The 25,585-nt window shown below is 43.5% G+C and overlaps 2 protein-coding genes across 4 annotated transcripts in view; both read left to right on the top strand.

Annotated features, from left to right (window-relative positions):
- LOC311047426 (uncharacterized protein) overlaps positions 1–25,585 on the top strand; it is a 47,576-nt gene that overhangs the window by 17,575 nt on the left and 4,416 nt on the right. For all 3 annotated transcript variants that reach the window (XM_084060137.1, XM_084060136.1, XM_084060135.1), the window contains 2 exons: positions 5,126–5,211; positions 7,527–7,670. In XM_084060137.1, coding sequence (XP_083916263.1) covers positions 5,126–5,211; positions 7,527–7,670 — 230 coding nt within the window. The remainder of the gene's footprint in view (positions 1–5,125; positions 5,212–7,526; positions 7,671–25,585) is intronic.
- LOC311047862 (Golgi-specific brefeldin A-resistance guanine nucleotide exchange factor 1-like) lies at positions 19,012–24,027 on the top strand (the record flags this gene model as incomplete). The annotated part of the gene is made up of 2 exons (XM_084060811.1): positions 19,012–20,846; positions 20,976–24,027. 2 exons carry the CDS (start codon positions 19,012–19,014, stop codon positions 24,025–24,027), a joined length of 4,887 nt encoding a protein of 1,628 aa, XP_083916937.1.

Raw genomic sequence — 25,585 nt, 5'->3', positions numbered from 1 at the left:
TGCTAATTAAGGCTCTGTTCCATTCTGGCCCAACAGAGTCAGGGTGCTGATATTGTGCATGTTGGCTTGGCTCACTGGAAAGACTCTGCTACACCAGACGTGGGTCTCAATTGTGGTCCACTCCAGGGACCCTCGTGGTTCCTTGAGGGGGTTCCAAATGGCCCCTTCACGGGTGTGTAACTCTGAGAGTGGCCCAGTTCATGTCCTCAACTGTAAGAGCTTGTGCCAAAACAATGCCAAACAGTCATCAGTTTTCCCTTTCTTACTAAAGGGTGACTTCGTTGCACAATGAAAATAACGCTGTGACACGTTGTGAGCTTGTACATCGGATATTTCCCGTACGTGAAACCAGTGTGCAACTTAAAGGGATAGTTCACCCCCAAAATGACTATCGACTATCCAATAATTTGATGACCGGCAGCAGTTCCAGTAGAAGACACAAAGAGTCTCCTTTGTATCTACCTACCGGAACCGCTGCCTACCGGGTCCGGTCCGCTGGTCTTCAAGTTATTGGCTTAGGAATGCGACAAAAACAAAAAAATATCCATGAATACAAGTCTCCATGGGGTGACTAATCGCTAGGATTTTTGTTTTGTTTTGGGTGAACTATCCATTCAAGTATAAAATATGCATTATGCAGTAAGTATGCCTCAGAGTCTGAAAGACAATGTCAGTAAAGTTTCAAAAGAATCCGACAGGGACCCGTCCTTTTTAAGCAAAGCATCTGCTGTGAGACTCGTGCACCGTGAGAGCCCAGGATGTGCTGGAACATGTTAAGATGCTAATTACACTCAAGCAGAACACTTGCTGGGAAAACGATAGCCTTGGTTTTTTTATTGTTGGTGCTTTGGCTTTGGATTCAAGGTCTGACCTTTCCTTGGTGTGAAAGTAGCGTGCACAACTGACGGAACAGATGTCTTCACAATCACACACCACGCCAGTCCAGTTCTGTAAGTCCTCAGATGTTCTATCTAGAAGCAGAGGTTCACAAAGTGTGCCATGCCAAGGACCCCCAAATAGCCATAGCCTCTGGCTGCGACCTTCTCCAAAAAAAAAAACTAAGACTGTGTGTGTACTACAACAAAAAACAAAAGAAGCACAGTAAAATTATAAATGAGATTTTAATTGAAATTTTTATTACCCTATATCATGTCTATGTCCTAATCTAGTAGACCAGTGGTGCTCAACCTAAAATTGTCAAAAATAATTGAAAATAGCCGATCTACAACCTCACAACGCCTCGCAACTGAGCTTGTAGATCGGCAATTTTCACAATATTTATCTGTGGAACAGAGTCAACTTCAGGCATTAAAACTAAATTTAATGCCTGAACTACTACATTCCAAGTGCTTCTCAGGGTGGGGGGGGGTCCCCAGTTTAAATATGATTATTTTGGAGAGTCACGGCCTGAAAAGGTTCTGTTCTAGCTAACCACTGCTAGTTAATTAGTCAAATTGGTGGATTGCGTGCCTGCATCTCCGCATTAGCTCTTTTAGTGGGGACTGATCCGAGTCTGATCCTCTATTAATAGGTTGAATTGTACATGTTGTGACATGTTTCTGTGTTAAAGTGGCTTATTTTCTAAGTTGCATAAACATGTTTATGTTTTGTAAACTAACTCCCTGTGAAGACGCAATTAAATGTTGAGAAAGCGGAGTCCCGCTACTCCATCTGGGACACGAATTAGTCCAACACAAACTACACAGAACTGGTAATGATGATGATAAAGAATACACACTACACTTACACATGGGATTGCCCCCCCCCCCCCCCAGAATGTTTATAACCATAAATTTACAATATCTTATCTAAAAACCTAGATGTACTATTGACATGAACCAAACCGTCCCTATTCTGAGCATGTCATAATAGGTGAAAATAGCAGATCTGCAGGCTTGCGACGCATTGTGAGCTTGTAGATTGGTTATTTTCTGCAAAGAGATGTGGTTATTTTCTGCAAAGAGATGTGGTGCCCTATCTTTAGCCTCATGCCTGAACTATTTTGATAATTTTTACTATTTTGAAAAAAATAGTGAAAAAATAGTGAAAATAGCCGATAAATCGGCTATTTGAACTATTAAAAAAAGTAAAAAATAAAGTTTAGGCATAAGGGGTAAGGCAAGATAGGGCATGTGGTGTAGAGGGAAAAAGGAGAGAAGTATAGACCCCTGAGGGGTCTATACTAAACTACGGTGGACAACGTATAATAGGGTTTGGATAGTATATGGGTTTTTTCAACAGGATGAAATGTTATCTAATTAATAATCGTTCATGGCTGCCATATGTCCTTTTTAAAACCCCTGTTAAGAAACCTGACAATTGTGGAAGTACAGGAGGCATTTGGAGCAGTCCATCCGTCATGGCTCAGTGGCAAACAAACTGGCAGCACAGCATGCCCCATGTGCCCGATAAGAAAAGAATGCAGACTGTGTTTGTCCTATTGAACAGCTGTCTGTTTGCAGTTCTACCTCAGATTGACTAGCCTCAGATGTATGTGTGTGTATGTGTGTGACTAGCCTCAGATGTGTGTGTGTGTGTGTGTGTGTGTGTGTGTGTGTGTGTGTGTGTGTGTGTGTGTGTGTGTGTGTGTGTGTGTGTGTGTGTGTGTGTGTGTGTGTGTGTGTGTGTGTGTGTGTGTGTGTGTGTGTGTGTGTGTGTGTGTGTGTGTGTGCGCGTGCGCGTGCAAGCATGTTGCCAATGCCAACTTGCCCACATGCTGTATTATGTGTTAGGAAGCACTTGAATCATAAAATATTCGTTTAATAGAACAAAGCCCATAAACTAAAATAGACAATTGTCTTCTTAAAGCTATCAGCAGTCAGGCAGATCTCCATTTTTCTAGCTTCATTACACATTGGGTTTTAATATGGACCCCTGTATCGCATGAGCTATAAATGTCTGTTCGTTATAATCTTTCATGGGTTTTCACGGTTCTCTGCTCATCATTGATTTGCAATTCATGACCATCTGCTGCAGCAAATTTTCCATTAATCATTTGAATTACGCATCTTGGTATTTCGCCACAGATTCGGTGCGTTTAGTTGGCAGCCTGGCAAGCATTGTAGTGAATATACCGTGCATGTATATTTGATCAGATTTTCTTTACCAGGCAAACAAACAAACAGCTTTTCTTCATGTTAATAATAAGAGAAAAGTTTGCGCTCTTGACTCAAGGCCTGCCAATGAGCAGTGGTGGAAAAAGTACTCAAATGTTTTACTTAAATAAAAGTATCAATACTGCAGTGTAGAAGTACTCTGTTACAAGTAAAAGTCCGGAATTCTAAATTTACTTGAGTAAAAGTACAAAAGTATTGGTATCAAAATGTACTTCAAGGACCAAAAGTCAGAAAAAATTGAAAATAGCAGATCTACAAGCTGCGACGTGTTGTGAGCTTGTAGATCGGCTATTTTAAAATAGCCAAGGTATAAAATAGAGCTAAAGTGGTAAGTGTATGTTTTATAATGTAAATAAAATGTATATCTGCAAAGTAACTAGTAACAAAAACCTTCAAATAATTGTAGTGGAGTAAAAGTACAATATTTGCCTCTAAGATGTAGTGGAGTAAAAGTGTGGACAATTGGAAATACTCCAGTAAAGTAAAAGTACCTCAACATTGTCCTTTAGTACAGTACTTGAGTAAATGTACTTAGTTACTTTACACCACTGCCAGTGAGTGGGCCAGGTGTGAGGTGCCAAGTGTTCACGATGTTCAAGTTGATGTCTTCATCTGGCCTGGATTTGAATTATGTGTTTTAATCTAAGATTGTATACAATTGTACCACACATTTTGGCTGTGGAAAGTTCCACTGGGGTGTCTCTCACAACCTGACAGCACTATTATTGGTTAAAAAACAAAATCACAACTCCACAAGTGTTTTTAATTCCACCTTGGCTCAGTTCAGGCTCATCACCATGGGAGATCCCCTTTAAATAAAAACAAACATCTGCAGCCTTGCAATATTTGTTTTTTTTTTATAGACATATCGGAGCCAGCAGAGTACAGTACTTCAATTTAGTCACAGCTGAACGTCTCGACCACCATTGTGCGGTAGGGAAGACTCCAGTGAACGAGTAAACTTAAAAAAAAAGCAATTTATACTCTTCAACAACAGCCTCATATAGCATCTTGTCCTCTTCCATTGTTCACTGTACAAGCGGGCAAGTAAATAATTGCTTGGTGGCTCCCAGCAGATAATAACTGATTGTTCCTTAATGTGTTTTTCCTATAGGACACACTAAAATAAAACAATGCCGTGGGCGAGCGGCACTGATGTGTTCTTTATTAGGATTGCACTCTCTTTAACCCATTAAAACCGGGAAAGCGTCTTGTGTCATTTTAGATTTTAGCTATGTATATAGCAACATAAGTTAGTTTTCCAGAAATCTCTTAGGATTTAGAACAGGGGTCTTCAACGTTTGTCAGGCCAAGGACCCCCTAGCTGAGAGATGAAGCAGGGACCCCCCCCCTTTCATTTCAGATGAAACTCTTTTTGCTGTTTTTTCCCTCTACACCTATACCTCTTTGCCAAAAATAGCTATTTTTGGCTAAAGTTCTCCTCAGAAAAGGGATGTTTGGGTTCAAGTGGTTAATGTAAAAAAAAAAAATAATAATAATCATATCACACAAAGATTTGGCGACCCCCCTGTAGTAACTCTGAGGACCCCCTAGGGATCCTGGACCCCCTGTTGAAGACCCGTGGTTTAGAACAGTGGTTCTCAAAAATAACAGATCTACCAGCTCACAGCGTGTCACTTCGTGCCGCTCCGCGAGCTTGTACATCTGCTATTTTTGAACATTTAGGAAAAATCTTGAAAGTGTTTTGAATAATTTAGAATTGTTTAACGCAAATCTTGTTTAACACAAAACATTTTCAGATGGGGGGGTCCGCTGGCTAATATGTATCCATTTTGGGGGTCCTCCTTGGCATGAAAAAGTATGAGAACCACTGATTTATAAGGGTATTTATTTGTGGAATCGGCCTCAGGTCTTAATGGGTTAAAAAAAAAAGAAAAAAAGAAGAAGTTTCCCCTTGTTCAAAATGCCTCTGTTCACCATAAACATCTGTGAGTGATTGTTCTGTTGGTTTTACTAAATGTTGTGTGTGACTCTCTCTCTCTGTACAGAAAACCCCAGAGTGTCAGCTAGTCATACTCCTCCTCCCAGTGGTTCAGCTGCCGGGTCTCCACCTCGCAGCTCAATGGCCGTTCAGGTGAGAACCAGGTTCTTCTTTCTGAACCCGTTCAATCCGGCCGGAACGCATCTGTGTCATTTTAAGATTTAAGATTCATAAATGGCAGATATAGCATAAACTCCCCGTCCCTGTCAGGTGCTAAGAAGCGGCCTGCTCACTCCTCATGCATTGAAGGAAGGATGAGCTCAGTTCGGGACTCTCCCCAGGCTGGCAGAGGGAGAGTAGGGCCCAGGATTACAGCTTAGGCATTGGCACTGAGTGAAAAGATGGGTTACAAAATATTTTTAAAAACATTTTATGCAAATCTTTGAATATATATATATTTTTTAAAGCAAACATTTGTAACTCAAATCTTTGCTTCTTGGGGGGTGTCCCTGGAACAAAACATTTTCAGATGGGGGGCCAAATACATATAAAAAAATGCTTTCTAAACCCTAACAGTATGTTGCTATATCAGCGGTGCTCCAACTTTTTCATGTCAAGGACCACCCAAAATGTGCTTGGCCGCGGACCCCCATCTCAAAATATGTTGTTCCAGGGACCCCCCAGAAGCACAGATCAGAGTTCGCTTAAAACATCTATATATATATTCAAAGATTTGCACACATTTTCCACAATGAAAAAAAATCAAGCTCATAGTGCGGCACTCGGTGCCACACTATGAGCTTTATATCTACTATTTTTGAATAGCCAAAGAAATCTTAAAATGACACAGATGCATTCCCGGTCTTAATGGTAGCGAAAATAGCTGATCTACAAGCTCACAACACTTTGGAGTACGCCATGTTGTGAGCTTGTACAGTAGTAGATCGGCTATTTCCGCTTAGTATCGCAACTGTGAGTTCATAAAAGCAACCCTTACTGATTATGACGTATTTCCTAGACATGGCAAATGGAATTCATCATAAATAATTGTTCATGATTTTATTGCCTAGAAAGAAATAGAGCCCACACACTATACCTCCTATTAGTACTTTAAATGGCAACGGACCCCCTGTAGTGACTCTGAGGACCCCCTAAGGGTCCCGGACTCCCTGTTGAAGACCCCTGCCATACCGTATAAGCACCGGTTGTTCTCGAGTCTTTTATTTTCTACCCGAAACACATACAGTGTGTTTAGATCTTTATGTGCATTGACTTACTTAATCCTCTTTACTCCGTTGAGGGGCATAGGGCGTTCACCAGAGCTCTCCGTCTCCGTCTCTCAAGTGGGAACGGTTACTTCTGCTTTCAGATTCTGTAATCTTTGTTCTTACGCCTGGGTGGGTGATTGGCCCAAGCAGTCGCACTTTATGTGCATTACAGCCCACTTAATTCATATTGACCAAGTGTGACTGAAATATTAGCCATTTTTTACTATCTTTAAAAAACATTTCAAAATAGTTAAACTAGCCAATCTACATCGACACGTTGTGAGCTTGTAGATCGGCTATTCGAACAATTTTAAAATATTTTTCAAAATAGTAAAAAATGGAAAAAATGTTTAGCGATAAGTGGTACGGCGGCGCGCAAGATAGGGCCCATAGTGTTTGTACTGTATTTGTTGATGACATTTTATTGTGTAATTTCGATTTTGATGCCAATACATTTGTACTTTTACTCAAGTCAACTTTTCAATACAGGACTTTTACTTGTAACAGAGTACTTGTTGCACCATTGCTCAGCTTTGATGTGAAATTCAGTGGTGGAAAAAATACTTGCATGTTTTACTTAAAGTATCAATACTGCAATGTAGAAATACTCTGTTACAGTAAATGTCCGGAATTCAAAATTGACTTGAGTAAAAGTACAAAAGTATTGGTATCAAAATATATTTAAAGCAAAAAGTAGAAAGTACTCATTATGCAGAATGTCCCATTTCACAAGTTTTCAAATGTATAAAATGCGTCGGCGATCTACAAGCTCACAATGCGTCGCATCCGACGCATTGTGAGCTTGTAGATCGGCTCATTTCAAATGGCAGAAATGTATATAGGGCTGATGTGGTTAATGTATGTTTTGTAGTAATAGTCAAAAACGAAAGAGTAATTAGTAGTCAAATAATCAAGTCAAATAATTGTAGTGGAGTAAAAGTACAATATTTGCCTCTGAGATGTAATGGAGTAGAAGTAAAAGTATTGAAAATTGGAATACTCCAGCAAAGTACAAATAACTGAAAAAAAGTATAGTTCTTAAGTAAATGTACTTAGTTACTTTCCACCACTGGTGAAATGTATACAGGTCAGAGCTTTAATGTTTACTGTCTGCTGCAGACTTTGAAATCAGAGCCCATTTCTAAACCAAGTGACCTGAGCTCTCTTGACCCTTGAACTTTAACCTTTTGGCCCGTCTAGGAGGAACTCCCCGCATCTGTAAAAGAACCAGAGAACGACGTGGTGATGGTGGTGGGCAGCACGGAGCCCAAGCTGACACCCGAGGAAGACTTAAAGGCCCGCAGAGCCAAGGCCATAACGGCTAAAGCTTTTGAAATCGAGAAGGTAATTAGTTTTGCGACCGTCTTGACTGTACACTTTTTGCAGTGAGTGTTTTTATGACTGTGCCATATTGCAACTCGTCTCGTTTTGGCTTTCCTACTGTTTATCTCAATCTTTCTTTCTTTCAATTTTTTCTTTTTTTTATCCCACGATTTTGCAACCATTTTTCACCCAGTGCCAATTGTCTAAGTAATCCTGGTCGCTACACTCCCTCTGCCAGCCTAGGGAGCCCAGATGCCTCCTTCAATGCATGAGAGCCAACTGACCTTCTTATCACCTGACAGGGGGGAGTTTCCCCGGTTGGACGTAGCGCGTGGAAGGAACATGTTATTCCGATCAGTTCCTTTCCCCTCCATCAGGCGCCCCGGCTGACCAGGGGGAGAGGATTACTGCATGTTTTTGTGAGAAATAGCTGATGGAGATAGGGCCTTGGGGGGTCCCCGGACCCCACTTTGAGAACCCCTGTATTAGATCACGGACCACCATAACTCTCAGAGTTACAACCACATAAGGGTCCATTTGGTCCCTATTACTATCCATCATTTGTCTGGGGACCCCCTGGAAGCCCCTCGAGGACCCCTGGTGGTTCCCGGACCCCACTTTGACCCCACATGCCTGAGAGATAGGCAAATAGAGATTTAGCGAGTGTGTGTGTGAGAGAGAGAGTGAGAGGGAGCTACTTACACAGGCACTTAACGAATGCACATTTCAAAGCCCACCAGCATTTCTTTCATACATGGTCCAGCAAGCCACATATATACTAGGTTTAGATTCAGTCTAGTTTCTTTATTGGGTGGTGAGAAAGGAGGATGAGTCTGCAGAAAAAAAAAGCCCTATAAGCACCTCAGGTCGTGACGAGCCACACGGCCGCCTAGCATTTTGGGTCCTGCCCTCCTCTTCTCTTCCCTTCCCTTCCCTTCCCTTCCCTCCCTCCTTCTACTGCAGTATGCCACAGTACCACTTATCTGTTCCCGTTAAAGCAGGGCAGGAATTGCCCTGCAGGATGCGAGACGGCCCACCCACAGTGTGGTACGTCTCTTGGCATTAGCACACGCATGCTTACCCCGCTGCCATTCCTAACCAGATTACAGCCGCGGTTGGAGGCACCAGCCTGTAGTGTACTGCATTTTTTTTTTACTGTAACATCTGCCCCAGGCTCGGCTAAATACGCACTGATCCATCACTGTGCAGTGGAGGAGAGGGCCAGGCTGGCTGACAGGGGCCGAGGCAGTGGGGTTGATGATGGTTGGGGCAAAGGAGCTGGCACAGGGTCTGCAATCCTACCAAGGCTGCTGATGAGCGATGGCTCAGATCCCACTGCCGTTACTCAGCTCCATGCTGAAGGGGCAAGCCTGCCTCTCCCACACACTGGAACCTCGATGCACTTTCACTCCGTTCTCTGCTGGATCTCACTTTAACTCATTCAATCCGGGAACGCGTCTACAAATGTCTTTTAAATCCTTTCTCAAAAAACGTTTTAACACGTTTTTTTCACCCAGTGCCAATTGCCTATGTAATCCTAGGCGCTACTCTCCCTCTGCCAGCCTAGGGAGAGCCCAGAACTGAGCTCATGCCTCCTTCAATGCATGAGGAGCTAGCAAGCCGCTTCTTAACACCTGACATGTCTTCTAAATCCTAACAGTTTTCTGAAAACCGTATGTTTCTATAATATCAGTGGTTCTCTAACTTTTTCATGTCAAAATTATATGTTTTTGGTCGCGGACTCCCACCGCTAAATATTTTGTTCCAGGCACCCCCAGAAGCAAAGATTTGAGTTACAAATGTTCGTTTTAAAAATATATATATTCAAAGATTTGCACAACTTTTCATGATAAAAAAAAAATAGCAGATCTACAGGCTTGTATATCTGCTATTTTTGAATAGTCAAAGTATAAAATAATGGCTATAGCTAAAATCTAAAATGACTCCGATGCGTTCCCGGATTGAATGGGTTAAATGAGCGTTTTAGCGCTAAGAGAACGTCAAGGGCCAGATACACACCACTCGTTAGTTAGGATTTTGGCACTCCTCGAGTGTGTGTGGGAGTGTTTTCAACAACAGTTGAGTTCACTCTGTCACTAGGCTTGCCGTATAACACATAATATCTGTCTGTGTTTTCAGTGTTATAAAAGAGAATAAGGAACCAAAACAGAAATTATGCTTTGACACAGTAAATTTGGCTTACTTGACATACTGCCGTAATTGCACAAGTGATGACAAACTTGGTTTGGTTTATATTCCTTCTTTGTCATCAAAAAATCCTCCCTCTCGTGTCTGTTTGGCGCCACATGTTTACCATTTTAACATTTGATTTGTTATAAAATTTTAAGTAGGTCGAGAAATATAGAAAATGCAAACCAGTTGCACGCCGTATAATCGCGATGTCATGGGTTTGATTCCAACTCGAGATTTGTGTCGCATGTCATTCCGTCTCTCTGCCCTCTTTCCCTCTCTCCCTTCATTGTGTGTGTGCTATCGTAAGATCATCTTTATATATATATATATATATATATATATATATATATATATATATATATATATATATATATATATATTTTTTTTTTTTTTTTTTTTTTTTTTTAAAGATACATGTACATTATGTTATTACCTAAAACAAGCTATTGAACATGGCTACGGCTAATGCCTGGGAGTGATTTTAGAGAGAAGTCCATTCATCATCTCAATCAGTGCAAATGAAACATATCCATTTCGGCTATTAGCCCCCCCCCCCGCCCCCCTCTCACAGAGAGGTCCGGTTTGCAGCCTGAGTGATTAAAATGGCTCTTTTAATATCCTCTAATGTGTACCAGCCCTCAAGTCATTACCGCACTTCCCTTATTACGCAGGACCCCTGCCTGCATCAGCGCTCATTTGAACAGAGCCCCACTAAATGATCATGTTAGAGAGCTGTATGTATAATCTCCCCCCCCCCTGCCTCCACCCTATCCCAACACACACAAAGCACACTCCCTGCATCGAGCCCTTATAACCTAGAACCTCCACAAACATCCGATCTGGGCAGCAGCCGACTCTTTAACCCATTAAGACCGGGAACGCATCTGTGTCATTTTTTTTTCTTCTTTGGGCTATTAAAAAAAAGCAGATATACAAGCTCATAGCGCGGCACCGAGTGCCGCGCTACGAGCTTGTAGATCTGCAATTTTATTTGAAAACCCTTGGAAAATGTGTGCAAATCTTTGAATATATGTTTTTTTAAGCGAACATATGTAACATGTGTCAAATGTCTCAACAAATGTCTTAATTTTTCTGAAAAACTATTGTTGCTATATCAGTGGTGCTCAAACCTTTTCAAGGACCCACAAAATTATTTGTTTTTGGCCGCCGATCCCCATCAAAATATGTTGTTCCAGGGACCCCCCAGAAGCAAAGATTCGAGTTACAAATGTTCACTAAACGTAAACGTTTTTAACCCAAACGTAAGTTGGAAAAAAAAATATATATATATAAGATTTGCACACATTTTCATGATTATTCATGAATAGCAGATCTACAAGCTCATAGATCTGCTTTTTTTGAATAGCCAAAGTATAGAATAATGGCTATAACTAAAATCTAAAAATGACACAGACACGTTCCCGTTCTTAATGGCTTAAGGCCCTCTGTGATGCTGTCTCTCCAGGGCCCGGTCCCCGTCATGTGTGGCCCTCTCTAGTATCAGGCTTTGGGATCGGACCCTCCTGCTGCTGAGAGGTGAACTTAGGCAGAACCCTTCCCACAACCTCGCCTCACAACATACAGAGCTCACTCAGGGTCAAATGCGTCCCTTCCTGTTTAAGTAACAAGGGAGGAGTTCTCTGAGAATAGCAGCCTGTTAGGACACACTCCTTCCTAGATTCCTTGGTATTATTATAATACATGTGGAGTGATGCTCTTCCTCTTTAAAAAAAATACAAATAAACGTTGCACACATACTCCTGTGCATATACAGTACATGCACGCCCATGATAGCTTGCAGTCTTTCAACTAACAGTCGAGGGAAATCACTTAATTTGAGTTCATTGTTCGTTACAACAAGTCCTTTTTTCCTCTCTCCCTTTGAAGCTTCAAAGTGTATAAACCAGTGTATATGGGACATAATGAGGTGAAAATGTAATCAGTGTCAGCACAGCCCTGTAGCCTGGAAAAAGCTTAGACGAGGTTTTGTTTTGAAAGATGGCAAACATAATCAATTGTAAGTGATTGGAGGGGTGCTTGGGTTATGGGACATGCACCGCATACTTTTGTCTCGTTTAGAACCATGTTTCCTCTCACATCTTCAAACCTGGAACCAATTTTCCTTCCACCACAATTATGCTCAGAGTTGGGCGAAATGTTTTCCGACGGACGGAGTTTACGCTCACAAGAAGGCATGGAGAGTCACCCACAGCCCAATGTTAAACTGAGGCGAGAAACACATCCAATATAGCCTTTAAAAAAAAAGACCTGACATGCGTGTGCACAGCAAAAATCCTGAGTGTTAAAAGGCAGGGCAACAGATCATTCTAAATGCTGGATATTCAAATAATGTGGGGAAAACTAGAATTAGTCATAAACGAGAAATTTGTTTTATAAATGTTGGAAAAGGGTGTTTATCTGCTACATCTGCCCTACATTCAGTTGAGCAGTTTTGTGATGGGTCAGGACTGGAGTGGAGGAAGTGAAAACATGGTAAACTAAACTCCCTATCAACAAATACAAGGATACTTACATCATCAATACACATTTAATTGAACCTTTTACAAAGGCTTCCACTCACAGCATTGCAAATACCGGTATATTTTAAATGCCAATTTACAATGTTCATTTACAGGCCAATATTGTACCATGTTCTGGCAGAACATGGTGCTTTTAGGGTCACTTTTTAAATGATCTTATTTTTTTCCATTATCTGTTGCCCTACCTTTATCAACTTAACCCATTAAGACCTGGAACGCGTCTGTGTCACTTTTTGATTTGAGCTAAAAAGCATTATTTTACACCTTTGCTATTCAGAAATAGCAGATATACAAGCTAGAGATCTGCTATTTTTGAAAAATCTTAAAAATGTGTGCAAATCTTTGAATATATATATTATTCTAAAGCAACATTCTTTTACTCAAATCTTTGCTTCTGGGGGTCCCTGGAACAAAATATTTTGAGACGGGGGTCGACGGCCAAATACATATAATTTTGGGGGTCCTTGACATGAAAAGGTTTGAGCACCACTGAACATACGTTTTTCAGAAAACTGTTGGGATTTAGAAGAAATAGAATCGGCTTCAGGTCTTGCATACTTGCACAATGTAACACGTGAGCTTGTAGACCAGCTATTTTCACAATTTTAGGGATGCCAGGTTGAAGAAAGTGGTTCATTTAACTCTTGAGAGTGTAAAGATTGACCCTTTTGTGTCCATCTTCACACTCTGGGGGGGGGGGGGGCTAAATTACTCAGGTTGTTTTTGTGTGAGCACAAAAGACAGACTGTGTTGTTGGAAGAAACTGACCCTGGGCTCACTCACACACACACGAGTCATGAGTCTGGAGCTTCCTTGCGGTCCGTGTTGAACACTATGATTATGTGGGGCCGTGGATTTGCTTGACATGACATCTGCAGACATTAAAGCATCAGGCTGAGTCCAGACATCTCCCACAGTCGGAGATATTTCTGTCAAGGTTCTCGTCACTCGATCGTGTTTTTCGTCTCCCTTTTCTCCCGCGTGTTACAGTGGGTCTTTTTGCATTATTTTTCTGCGGTGCAGTTTGTCCAGGCAGAAATATCACGCAAGTTGATCTTCGTAAGTTGGAATGAATAGTTAGATATTTAGTTGTATAGGCTCTGTATGTATACAGTAACTGTAGTCCTGGCTTTCCTGAGGGTGGCATAGTACCCCGTTTCTGGTTCTGGTTCAGTTTCCCATAGCTTTGCTTGATTGGCGCGGAAACGGATGTCCTTCCGGATTAAATCTGTTGCCGAGCCAATCGAGCGCAGCGCTGGGAAACTGACCCGGAAACAGGTATGCCACCAGGAAACCCAGGACTACAGGTATGCACAGAGCCTATTGCCGGTTTCTCATTGTAGCCCAGTATCGTCGGGCAACACATGAAGGCATTTATTAGTGTTTGTCACCGGGGCAAACTGACCTACTGAATAGAGCAGTGGTTCTCAACCTGTGGGTCGGGATCCCCAGGGAGGTCCCCACATGATTTGGGGGGGGGGGGGGGGGGGGGGGGGTCACAGGGGTAATATGATTATTTTAGGAGGTCACAGCCTGAAAAGGTTGAGAACCCCTGGTATAGAGTGCAGAATGTGGGCCAGGGATGCAGGGATGAACCTGTGTACTACTGTATGTGTGTGTGGTGGTAACTATCTGAACATGCTGTAGCTAGCTCAGCAAGGGTATTGTTTGGGAAGATGGAGAAGACCGGTAAAGTGTGTGAGACAAGGTTATTATAGTTTTTAATTGTATTATTATTTCGTTTTGACATAATGTCATATCTTGTCATATGTGTCAGTTTCGGTTAGTTTTAATTACCTTTTAAAGCGGGTTTGCCAGTTTAGTTTATTTTGTGAAAATGCTTTGTTTTAGTTTCATTTGTATTAGTTTTAGTGTTAACTATAATAACCCTGGTGTGAGAGAGACATGAGATAGAAAGGGAAGGTGGGCGATCTTCAGACGTCTGAGGGCTTAGAGGCACTACGGTTCTTCTAATTTACTTTTAAGTAGCAGGTAGAGCAGAAAATGGAGACCCCCTCATTTTCTCCCTCGGGGCAGGTATAGTGGAGTGTGGAGTTTCACTTCACCTTACCGATCCCACCCAGCCCCAGTCACACACACTCACGGTGCCTGTAGGATTTGATCAGATAGTACGCACGAGAACGGCCAGATGCAACCACCCACCCATCACCCCTACTACTACTAATTTCACACAGACACTTACTTACTGTATATGTGCAAACACAATCTCTGCATATACATTCAATGCAAAGATCGATTTAGACTCCCACATAAAATGTAAATTAACATTGAAAGGTGCTTAATTGTAACATGCCGGACAATCAGCCTACCACCATTATTCAGTCAGTAGGCTTATAAAGAACAAGCAGGGCACGACAGCATTCATGTTATGTTTACAAAACTGTGCTGCATCTGCTGATTCCAGTCCACTATTTAGTGCAAAGGCAAGACCAATTAATTCCTTTATCTCAGCCGCATTATATACTAGACTGGTGCACAGCCTACTTTGGGACCATGTAAGTTAAGAATGTACTGTACTAGAAGTTCGGGCCGCTACGCCGCCCGAACGTCTAGCGTGACGCGTCGTTCACTTTGCAGTGCCACCTTACAGGCACCTCACAGTGTGAGAGAGAGTTTTGTGCTCTCCTAAATCCACGGCAGGCTTTGAAAGTACCCACTTCAGAAAGAGGTGACGTGGATCACCTCTCCAATGACCAAAACCCACTATGGAAGCCGTCGAACTGGTGCGATCTGACGGCATCCTAGAATTTATAGGTAGGATGTGATGTCATGCGTGATGTCATGCTGTCGTGAGATTACGTCACACTGGCGTGATGTCAGATTACGTCACACTGGCTACATACAACGTTACAACGTACATACTGACAACCGACATGGCGCAGGATTCAAATTGTATATATAGATACCTGCCCAGTTATGCGATAGCTGTTGTACCTGTCTGTCTCTCTGTGTCCCATTTATGCCCATATATGGAGATTTCTGTATCTGTCTGTCTGTGTCCCTTATGTGCCCATATATGGAGTTCCGTGTCAGACTTGCCCAATTATGTCTAGACTATTGTCTATTGTCATATTATGACATCAGCATACTCCATATATGGGGAGTGTGGTTTTATTGATATTTTTGGGAGATCCGCTAAATCGGACTGACTTCTTGCTTGGTGCGTCACAGCCTCGGGTCCTCTGTGATATGCACACAGTTTGAAGTCGGTCGGTCCCATATATGGGCATACGTATCTGTCGGATCGGCGGTTCTGGGCAGCCGCCTATTCGACCGACTGACGCCAAGTTTAATGCTGGCAGGTCGGACACGGACAGTTCTCGAGATGCGTGAACTACAGACGCACACACACAGAGTTTTTGTGTGTGTGTGTGTCAATATGCCCAAAATATGGAGCTGACTGACATCATAGTACTGACATCATACAGTAGATGACTGACTTCATAGACTGGCTTCTGTTCTAAGTACTCTGACAACCGGTACCGCCCTAGTCAAATTTAGAACCAGAAGAGAATAAGTTATGTGATTGCACGGTGTGGGTCATGGTCCCATATCGCATTCTGTTTCCACCCTCATTGTTCCAAGTTGAATGTCAAATGATTGTCCCTCTAACCTTTTCCCATTCATTTGGACTGAGTCTTGGCACCACCCCCGTTGTGCTACCTCCCTGAGTTTGGCCTTACATTGCACCTTGATAGTTGTCCTGGCTAGTTTCATATTAGGATACTGGGGAATAGGTTCCGTGCTAAACTAGTCAGCAAAGTTACAGCTACATTACGTAAACATCCCCTTTTCTTTAAATATTGTACCAGTCTTGTGTTGTTCCTCTCCTCTCCTCTGTCATTTTCTGTTTCCACATTCTCAACACTCACACACTTTGCCTTAACAAATCTGATTTATTACATTATTGCAGAAACACCATTTTATGAACACCCATTATGCATTAGAAAATCATCAACAAGTAGTCAATTTAAGAGTTTGGCTATAACCATAAATTAATAGGCTTTTAAATGGTCCTGTGATTTGTACACATAACCATGGGTACACGATCGTGTGTTAGCCTGAATACACATGATGTCGAGGTAACAAATTTTGTGGTTTTTAAAGTTGCCCATTACACTGACAGGCTGCTGGAATTTAGCCTGTTTTAGTGGTATGGTTAACCTCACATCCTGCCCCAGCCCAGACACTGATGTGAGCCGACAGGCAGCAGGGTTCTTAAGGTCTTCAAACATAGGAAAGCTGCTAACTCCTCTTGTTAATGTCCGACGGAATGAAATGGGATCATGTGCCACTTCTCTTGATTGTAGAGGAAAAGAGCATCTCCAGCCCACATTCCTAAAGTAGCTATGGGGTCATCATAACATGACACTATTATTACCTCTAAAGAAGCTCAGTACAATTTGTTTAAATCACACCGTTGCAGAAGTACTGTAAGTCTCATCTCTCGCTGCTATAGTAAAATTTAAATAAAGACTTTGTGACTAGTCTTTTCTACCTGTTATTTAAATTTAAAAAAAGAAGCTTTTTACAGCATGGCTCTGCAAGGAGTCTAGCCATCTATAAGCGGTTCGGTCTGTGTCTGTCTCTGTCTCGTCTGTCTGTGTGTGTGTATCTGGACCTAATCTCGCAAACTGCTGGACCGATCAGTGCCAAATGTCTCGTGCACACTGCCAGTAGGCCACAGAAGTACCTACATATCTTTTATATAAAAAAAAATGTAATAACATTTTATAATGGAAGTCAATGGGCCTCGAATCGGGCTGAACATTTTCCCAAATTGGAGTCATTATGTCGTAGATACCATGTCATAGTCCAGACGACTGACCTTATAGGCTGGCCACATGAAGTACGAGATCCACATTCAAGCCACGCCGTTCCCATGTGGATCCCGATTACCCACGTGATTCGTTTTTTCACTTCTGAAACAATTAAATAGCTTTTTTTCTCCTTTCTTTTTCAAAAAGTTTAAAAAATGGCGACTCGTGTTGAGCTTGTAAATCGGCTATTTTTTTGTGACACCATGTATGACAAAGTATAAAATAGTGGTTAGTCATACTAACAGATTTAGCCGATTATACAAATAAATAAGAATTGTTGTTGATATATACAAATTATAATAAATGTAAATACACCTGATTATTCAATTAATTTAAAAAGTAATCGCTAGAATGATCGCTAGTTGCAGCCCTAATAGTGTCAGGATCAAATGAACCCTGGAGAACCCTGCTGTCCCAGACTGCTCTTTGACTATATGGCCATTTGATAGGGTGGTGTGAAAGCCGGGCCAGACGACCGTGCCCTCTAGGGGGGGATCAGATCACGGGCCCACATTGGGCCTTGCTGGCCCCAGGTGATAAAGCCCTAGTGAGCTTGCACCTGGGACACTAATAAAGGGGTTAACAGCCGTTTCTGCCAAGCAGTAAAACCTAAGCGGGACCTCAGAGCTTGTTACATTACGGTGTGAAAGAACTTTGCAGTCCCTGCTAACATACTCTGACACCTTGGCTCCCTTTTTTTCTCCACTGTTCTTTTCAGACAAACGCACACTTGCATGGGCTCGCACACACACTCACACCTGTTTAATGGAAATACACCTACTTGCCAGGAGTGAGTTCGCAAAGTTCACATTTAAGTGTTGGAATGAGAGTGAGTCTTGAAGGGCGTTTGCTGCCTGTGTTTGGAAAAGAAATGATCACTTTAGTATTGTCAGACCTCTTTGGGCTCTTGATGATAACATGCTTTTTGTAGGGCTGAACAATATATTCATATTCTTATTGGGTTATAAGAGAGAGGCATGTGTGTATTTCAAAGTTTGCAATATGTACTGTAGTCGTGGTGCTGTATGGAAGCTTTTGGGGACTGATATATTAAAATGATGTAAATTTGAAAAGCATTATCATTTTCCACGTGTTATTTGAGTAAAGACAAACATGCAATAATCCATTGTGCATTGTATGACCATATTCAAATTGAAATGGAAAACCTGTTTGACATTTAATTTTCAAAGCCATAACCCGTTGTACGGTGCATAATATTCAGCATATGACACATTTTAATTCAAATTTGGAATAATATTAAAATTAATTGAAAAATAAATGAATATTTTCCCATTCATGCAAGCCACAACTCACCAGCATTTTTGTTGGACAACCTTTTTCTTCAAAAAGCCCTCCCCTTCCAACAGGTATCAGCCTAGTTCTGTGTTAAAGTTGAAGTTGTCTGTCTGTCTGTTTGTTTGTCGTGAACGTATTTGCCCAAATAAAGAGATAAGCACTGACGTCATAGATGACTGACATCACTGACTGGCCTCCAAGTACTTTGAGCTTTTCCACGTCAGTTTGTACACCAATCCCAGATTCACAGCTCAGCTGGTTGATGTATTGAATATGCTCTCACATTTTTGGATAATTTCTTGAGTTATTGAATCAACAGTGTTTGAAGCCAGTGGTTTCCATGAACTGGGATGTCTGAGAACTAATCTATCATTGTGAATTGAACTTTGCCTTTATTCGCCTGTTGGTCGGCTAGTTGCTAGCTGTCAAGCTTGCTTAGCATTAGCTGCCGCCATCTTGGAAATGGTACTCACAACATGCACAGGAAGCAGCATGGTGGAAAAGAACATCTACATTGTCAAAGGTGAGATTAGTGCAGTAGTTGGTGCCATCAAGAGAAACTCTAGATGGAATACCCACACTCCATTGGATGAAGAACAGGACCCATTACTTAATAGCTTCAGGCAACTCAAAGAGATACTCAACAACATAAAAGTGCTGTCTGATGTGGAGCCCAACGTGTTCCTGAGACCCTTCCTGGAAGTGTTGCGGTCGGCGGATACCACTGGACCCATCGCAGGCCTCGCCCTCACCTCTGTCAACAAGTTTATGTCCTACGGCCTTATAGATGCCAACCATGAGGCAGCGGCAGAGGCCATTGAGAACATGGCGGACGCTGTCACACGTGCCAGATTTCATGGAACAGATTCAGCCAGCGATGAAGTAGTCCTTATGAAAATCCTACAGGTCCTCGGGACATTGCTACTGACACCAGTTGGAGCCCACCTGTCCAATGAGTCAGTTTGTGGGATCATGCAATCTTGTTTACGCATCTGTTTTGAGATGCGTCTCAGCGGGCTCTTGAGGAAGTCCGCCGAGCACACACTGGTGGCCATGGTCCAGCTACTATTCTCCAGACTACCCCAGTTCAAAGAGGAGACCAAGAGTTTTGTGGGTGCCAACATGAAGAAGTTCCGTGCCGCTTGGATGAGTGAGTCATCCAAGGGGAAGAAGATCAGGCGCTTACTGTGGCTTCCTCAACACACAGTGAAGTACCCCTCTTGTCAGATGGAGCAAACTCAACCCACATTGCTCCGCAACAACAACCTCTCTGATGGGGTCCCCTCCCCCTCCTCCACGCCCACCTGGAGACGACGCTCAGACAGCGCTGGGTCCTCTATCTCCTGTCCCTCCACTACAGAGAGTGACCTGGACACATGCTCCAGGGACACCTCCAGGGAAGACCTGTTGGACCTGGAGCTGAGCAGCTCGACCGCCAGGCTGAAGGCACAGTCTAAGGGCAAGCAGATAGAACATGTCCATTCAGCATCAGTAGAATCTATCCCAGAAGTCCTGGAGGACAGAGAGTCTGTCGCAGAGCAGTCGGACGGAAGTTCTGTACATGACATGGACTACATGAATCCTAGGGAGGTTCCGTTCACACAGAGGGATGGAGCATCCCTCATCCCATACAGCTTACCGTGCCTGTGGGAGGTCTTCCGCTTCCTCATTTCACTGACTAACCCCCACGACCGACACAACACGCCCACCATGATAGATATAAGCCTACAGCTGCTGACTGTGGCCTTGGAGTCTGCACACATCGCCAACTACCAGTCATTCCTGGGACTGGTCAAAGATAAGCTCTGCAAACACCTCTTCCAGATGCTGAGCGTGGAGCACATGAATTTCTATCCAGCCTCATTGCGCGTTTGCTTCCTGCTTTTTGAGGGCATGAGAGTACATCTAAAATTTCAGCTTGAGATGTACCTGAAGAAGCTGATGGACATTATAACATCAGAGGACATGAAGACGCCTTATGAGATGAAGGAGATGGCACTGGAGGCCCTGTTGCAGCTGTGGAGGATCCCCAACTTTGTGACGGAGCTCTACGTTAACTATGACTGTGACTTCTACTGTTCCAACCTGTTTGAGGACCTCATCAATCTGTTGTCTAAGAATGCCTTTCCAGTGTCTGGACAGCTCTATACCACGCATCTCCTCTCTCTAGATGCTCTGATGATTGTGACTGACAGCATTGAAGCCCATTGCCAAGCCACAGTGCTCAACAGTGCCATTCTGCGGGACCAATCAGAAGTAGCACTAGCAGAATGGGAGGGTTTAACTCATAACACCAAAGATACAGCAACAGACACTACTATATTGGGGTACCATGCCATCTGGCAGAATGTTACAGAAGTTGAGAGTGCTGTATTATGTCCGCAAACCAGTAGACACTTGATGGTTGAAAAGATGACACTGGGCAGACAGGATCATGATGAGACTGATATTGCTAGGAAGAAAGCACTGATAACACCTCAAAGATTCTCTTCATGTCTCCCAGATTCCCAAGAGTTGAACAACATTAAAATCAAGAAGAATTTGCTGATCTCTGGCACGGAGCAGTTTAACCAGAAACCCAAAATGGGGATCCAGTTTTTGCAGGAGAAAGGCCTCCTCAATAATCCCATGGACAACAACCAGGTGGCCCTGTGGCTTCGAGAGAACCTGCGACTCGACAAGAAGATGATCGGGGAGTTCATCAGTGACCGCAAGAACATGGAGCTTCTGGACAGCTTTGTCAGCACATTCGCCTTCCAAGGGCTGCGTATTGACGAGGCCCTGCGTCTCTACTTGGAAGCGTTCAGGCTGCCGGGAGAGGCTCCAGTCATCGACAGGCTCCTGGAAACCTTCACTGACAACTGGCATAAAGTGAATGGTTCTCCCCTCATGACAAACAACGCTGTTTTCGTCCTGGCATATGCTGTTATCATGCTGAACACTGATCAGCACAACCACAACGTCCCCAAGCAGTACATTCCCATGACTGCAGAGCAATTTAAGAACAATCTGAAGGGAGTGAATGGGAACAAGGATTTTGACCAGGACATGTTGGAAGACATCTACTATGCTATCAAGAATGAAGAGATTGTGATGCCGGATGAGCAGACCGGCCTGGTGAAGGACAACTATGTGTGGCGTGTGCTCCTCCACCGCAGTGCCACACCAGAGGGCGTCTTCCTCCATGTCCCAGTCGGCAGCTATGACCATGACCTGTTCACTGTGACCTGGGGCCCCACCATCGCTGCCCTCTACCATGTCTTTGACAAGAGCTTGGAGGAAACCATTATCCAGAAGTCTGTCGATGGTTTCAGGAAATGTGCCTTGATATCTGCTCACTATGGCCTCAGCGACGTGTTTGACAGTCTGCTCATCTCCCTCTGCAAGTTCACTACTCTCAGCGGTGAGTCTGTGGAGAACCTACCTTCAGTGTTTGGAAGTAATGGAAAGGCCCAGGTAGCGGCGAAGACTGTGTTCCACCTGGTCCATCGCCACGGTGACGTTCTCAGGCGTGGATGGAAAAACATCATTGACTGCATGTTGCAGCTCTTCAGAGCTGATCTGCTGCCCAAAGCCATGGTTGAGGCGGAAGACTTTGTGGCACCAAATGGAAAGATTTCTCTTAAGAGAAAGGAAATGCCCTCACATCACAGTCAGTCAGCGGTGCTGAGTTTTGTCAACTGGCTGACCCTGAGTGGAGCAGAGCAGTCTGGTCGGACAGGACCCTCCACAGAGGACCTGGAAGCCGCGCAAGCCGCCATCCTCTGCATCAGGCAATGTGACCCGGAGAAGTTGATCACAGAAAGTAAATTCCTACAGGTGGAGTCACTACAGGAACTGATGAAGGCTCTGACCTCTGTCAGCCCCGATGAACACTATGATGAAGAGGATGCTGCCTTCTGCCTGGAGATGCTGCTACGCATCGTTCTGGAGAACAGGGACCGCGTGTTTTGTGTATGGAAGACCGTGCAGGATCACCTCTGCCACCTCTGCGTCCGTGCCCATGAGAGCTGTTTCCTGGTGGAGAGGGCTGTGGTGGGACTGCTCAGACTGGCCACTTGTCTGCTACGACAAGAAGACATCAGGTCTCAGGTGCTCCTCTCACTGCGTCTCCTGCTGACGATGAAGCCCCATATCCTGTCACGGGTGAGACGGGAGGTGGCCTATGGCCTTCACGAGCTTCTCAAGACCAATGCTGCCAGCATCCACTGTAAAGATGACTGGGACACTCTGTTTTCTCTGCTGGAGTGCATCGGAGCTGGGGTCAAACCTCTAGCCTCCTCCCAGCTGACCTCCACTACTACAGACAATTATGTATGTGCTCGTTCAGATAGTGAGTTGTCATCCCACCACTCCTGTGAAGTGAGTCTGGAGACTCTGAACCGGGGCTGTACCTCTGATTCTGAAGTAAACACCGAGCACGGCAAGTCCACGATCCCTCGCTCTACTACTGACGTGGATGTCGAACGCAGTGGTTGTCTGGTTGTTTCTAAAGATGTCCTGTACGTCGCTAAGGGCCAAGGCCAAGTGGCGTGCACCAAGGCTCCCATGAACCACCAACTAGTCAACCAGTACAGTCTAACACTAGGTCAGGAGCTGGGCCAGCGCGACATAAAATCCTTCATGAAGTGTGTGGAGACGCTGTCCTTTATTGTCCATGATGCTGCCCACATCACCCCTGATAACTTCGAGCTTTGTGTCAAGGCTGTTCGCATGTTTGTGGAAGCCAGCCGTAATGGCGGTTATCATGACAGTGACAAGAACTCTTCCAAACCTCCCAGGAAAAAGGAAGGTTGGTGGGAGAAGGAATGTGGAGTCACGCGGTGGGGTGGCAGTCGTGCCCCCAGCCGGTGTTCTTCACGCTCTGACAGCGACGATGAGGAGCCAGCCAGCTACCACACGGTATCATCACAACTGCTAGACCTGATGCACACATTGCACACTCGTGCCACTAGTATCTACAGCTCCTGGGCAGAGAAACATTGCCACCTTGAATCTGCAGGCAGAAGGATCGAGCCAGACTCCCAAACCTTATGGACCAGCTGCTGGTGTCCACTGCTGCAGGGCATCGTCTGGCTTTGCTGTGATTCTAGACGTCAGGTCCGTATGCAGGCTCTCAACTACCTCCAGAGAGCCCTGCTGGTGCATGATCTGCAGATGCTAGACGCTACCGAATGGGAATCCTGCTTCAACGAGGTGCTGTTCCCCCTGCTGACCAAGCTCCTTGACAACATCAGCCCAGCGGACGTTGGCGGTATGGAGGAGACCAGAATGAGAGCGTGTACCCTCCTGTCAAAGGTGTTCCTGCAGCACCTGTCACCCTTGTTGTCCCTGCCCAACTTTGCTACCCTGTGGCTCACCATCCTGGACTTTATGGTGAAATATATGCATCCTAGTTCCAGCGACCTACTCTTAGAGTCCATTCCAGAGTCACTGAAGAACATGTTGCTGGTAATGGACACAGCAGGGATATTCCACAGCGCACCACCGGACAGACTACTCTCATAGTTGCCACTTATTATACGCAACTTTGGGCTTGTTTTTTCTGTAAGGTCAGAAGTAGTAACTATTAGTCGCCCCTCCCCGGACTGTCACTCAATGATGGGAGACATTTCAAATACAAAAGACTTAATAACAGTGTCGCTTCATGTTGGCCAGTCTATGACTAGGGGATGTGAACGACTCAGTATTTTGCTGGTCGACGTGTCAGAAGCCAAGCCGATCTACTTTACTGTGCTTTTTTTTGTTGTTGATGAACTGCCACCATCATATTCAGACTTAGCATTTGCGTTTACTTGGCAATTCCTAATCATGTCTGTTTATACGGTAGTTATAATTAGCTGTTATAATTAATTACAGTGTTGCTGCCTGAAACAACAATGAGAAGGGATAGCACAGCTTCACTTTAATCATGTGCTGAAATCCTTCATGACTGCATAGGGCTACATATTGTATGTGTAGCTATTTAAGCCCCTCAATACTTTAGTTATGGAGTTTGTGCTGTCTGAACTCTGAATCTGAATGGGTGCTTTGTTTTAACTGCTGCGGGGAGAAGAATGTGTTCTCGCCTATCTGACGCTCTTCTCCTTGGCGCTGACATCAGACACACTGGGGTGATGTCTTCATAATTGGGGTCATATTGGAAGCATTGCCAGCAGGCGCTTTCAGAATCTGTACGTGCTGCACACATTGACCATTTTATCCAACGCTTTTTTGTCGCTGTCTTAGGTAACGCTACATCCGTAAAGCTTGATTTATATGTGCCGAAAATTGCATCACATGATTTAACATCACAGACGTGGACGTGTGTATACAAATTTTACACTGCATATTTTGTAATGCACCATTTTTTCTTTAACATCTTTTAATCTAGTTTTGTCAAAATCGTCCCACACCAGTACACTTTACTGTACTGTACCTTCCTTTTTATTTGGGATTGTTTTGAATTGGCTATTGTAAACTTTTAGAATGTTTTTGAATAGGCCATAAACATTTTATAATAATAATAATGATAATAATAATACACAAATTGAAGAGAATAACGTTTTTTGTGTTATCCGTTAATAGACAACAAAGAAAAATATATTATACTTAAACACTAACATTCTATTCAATTAAACAATCCCCATATATAGAGTACCCTTTTGTCATTAATATGATGTCATAGTACTGGCTCTGGAGTCCAACTTTTTTGCACACCTGACACGGAACAACATGGGCAATTGGGCATTAAAAGAAACAGACAGAATCTCCATATGGTATAAAAGGGAAACAGACAGCCCTGGTATAATGGACATAACCAGGTGGGGCATGCGTTCCCAACTTGCATTGTCCCCAAAAGGCTGGCACAAGTCTAGTACTCAAAATAGAAATGTTTGAAATGTAATGGGGGTTGTCTCTGTAAACAACATGCCAGATAAAAACACCTACAGTATAAAAACAAGTAAGTAACAATTACGATATAATATCCTCTGCGTCACAATAAAAATGTCAACGAACACCTACGTTGCACAGCCGATCCTGATATGGCCATATATGGAGATCTCTATCTGTCAGTCTTTGTCCC

Source organism: Gymnoscopelus microlampas, assembly GCF_963454915.1.
Source record: "Gymnoscopelus microlampas genome assembly, chromosome: 6".
Lineage (NCBI taxonomy): Eukaryota > Metazoa > Chordata > Actinopteri > Myctophiformes > Myctophidae > Gymnoscopelus > Gymnoscopelus microlampas.
This window is presented reverse-complemented; position numbering and strand designations above follow the sequence as displayed.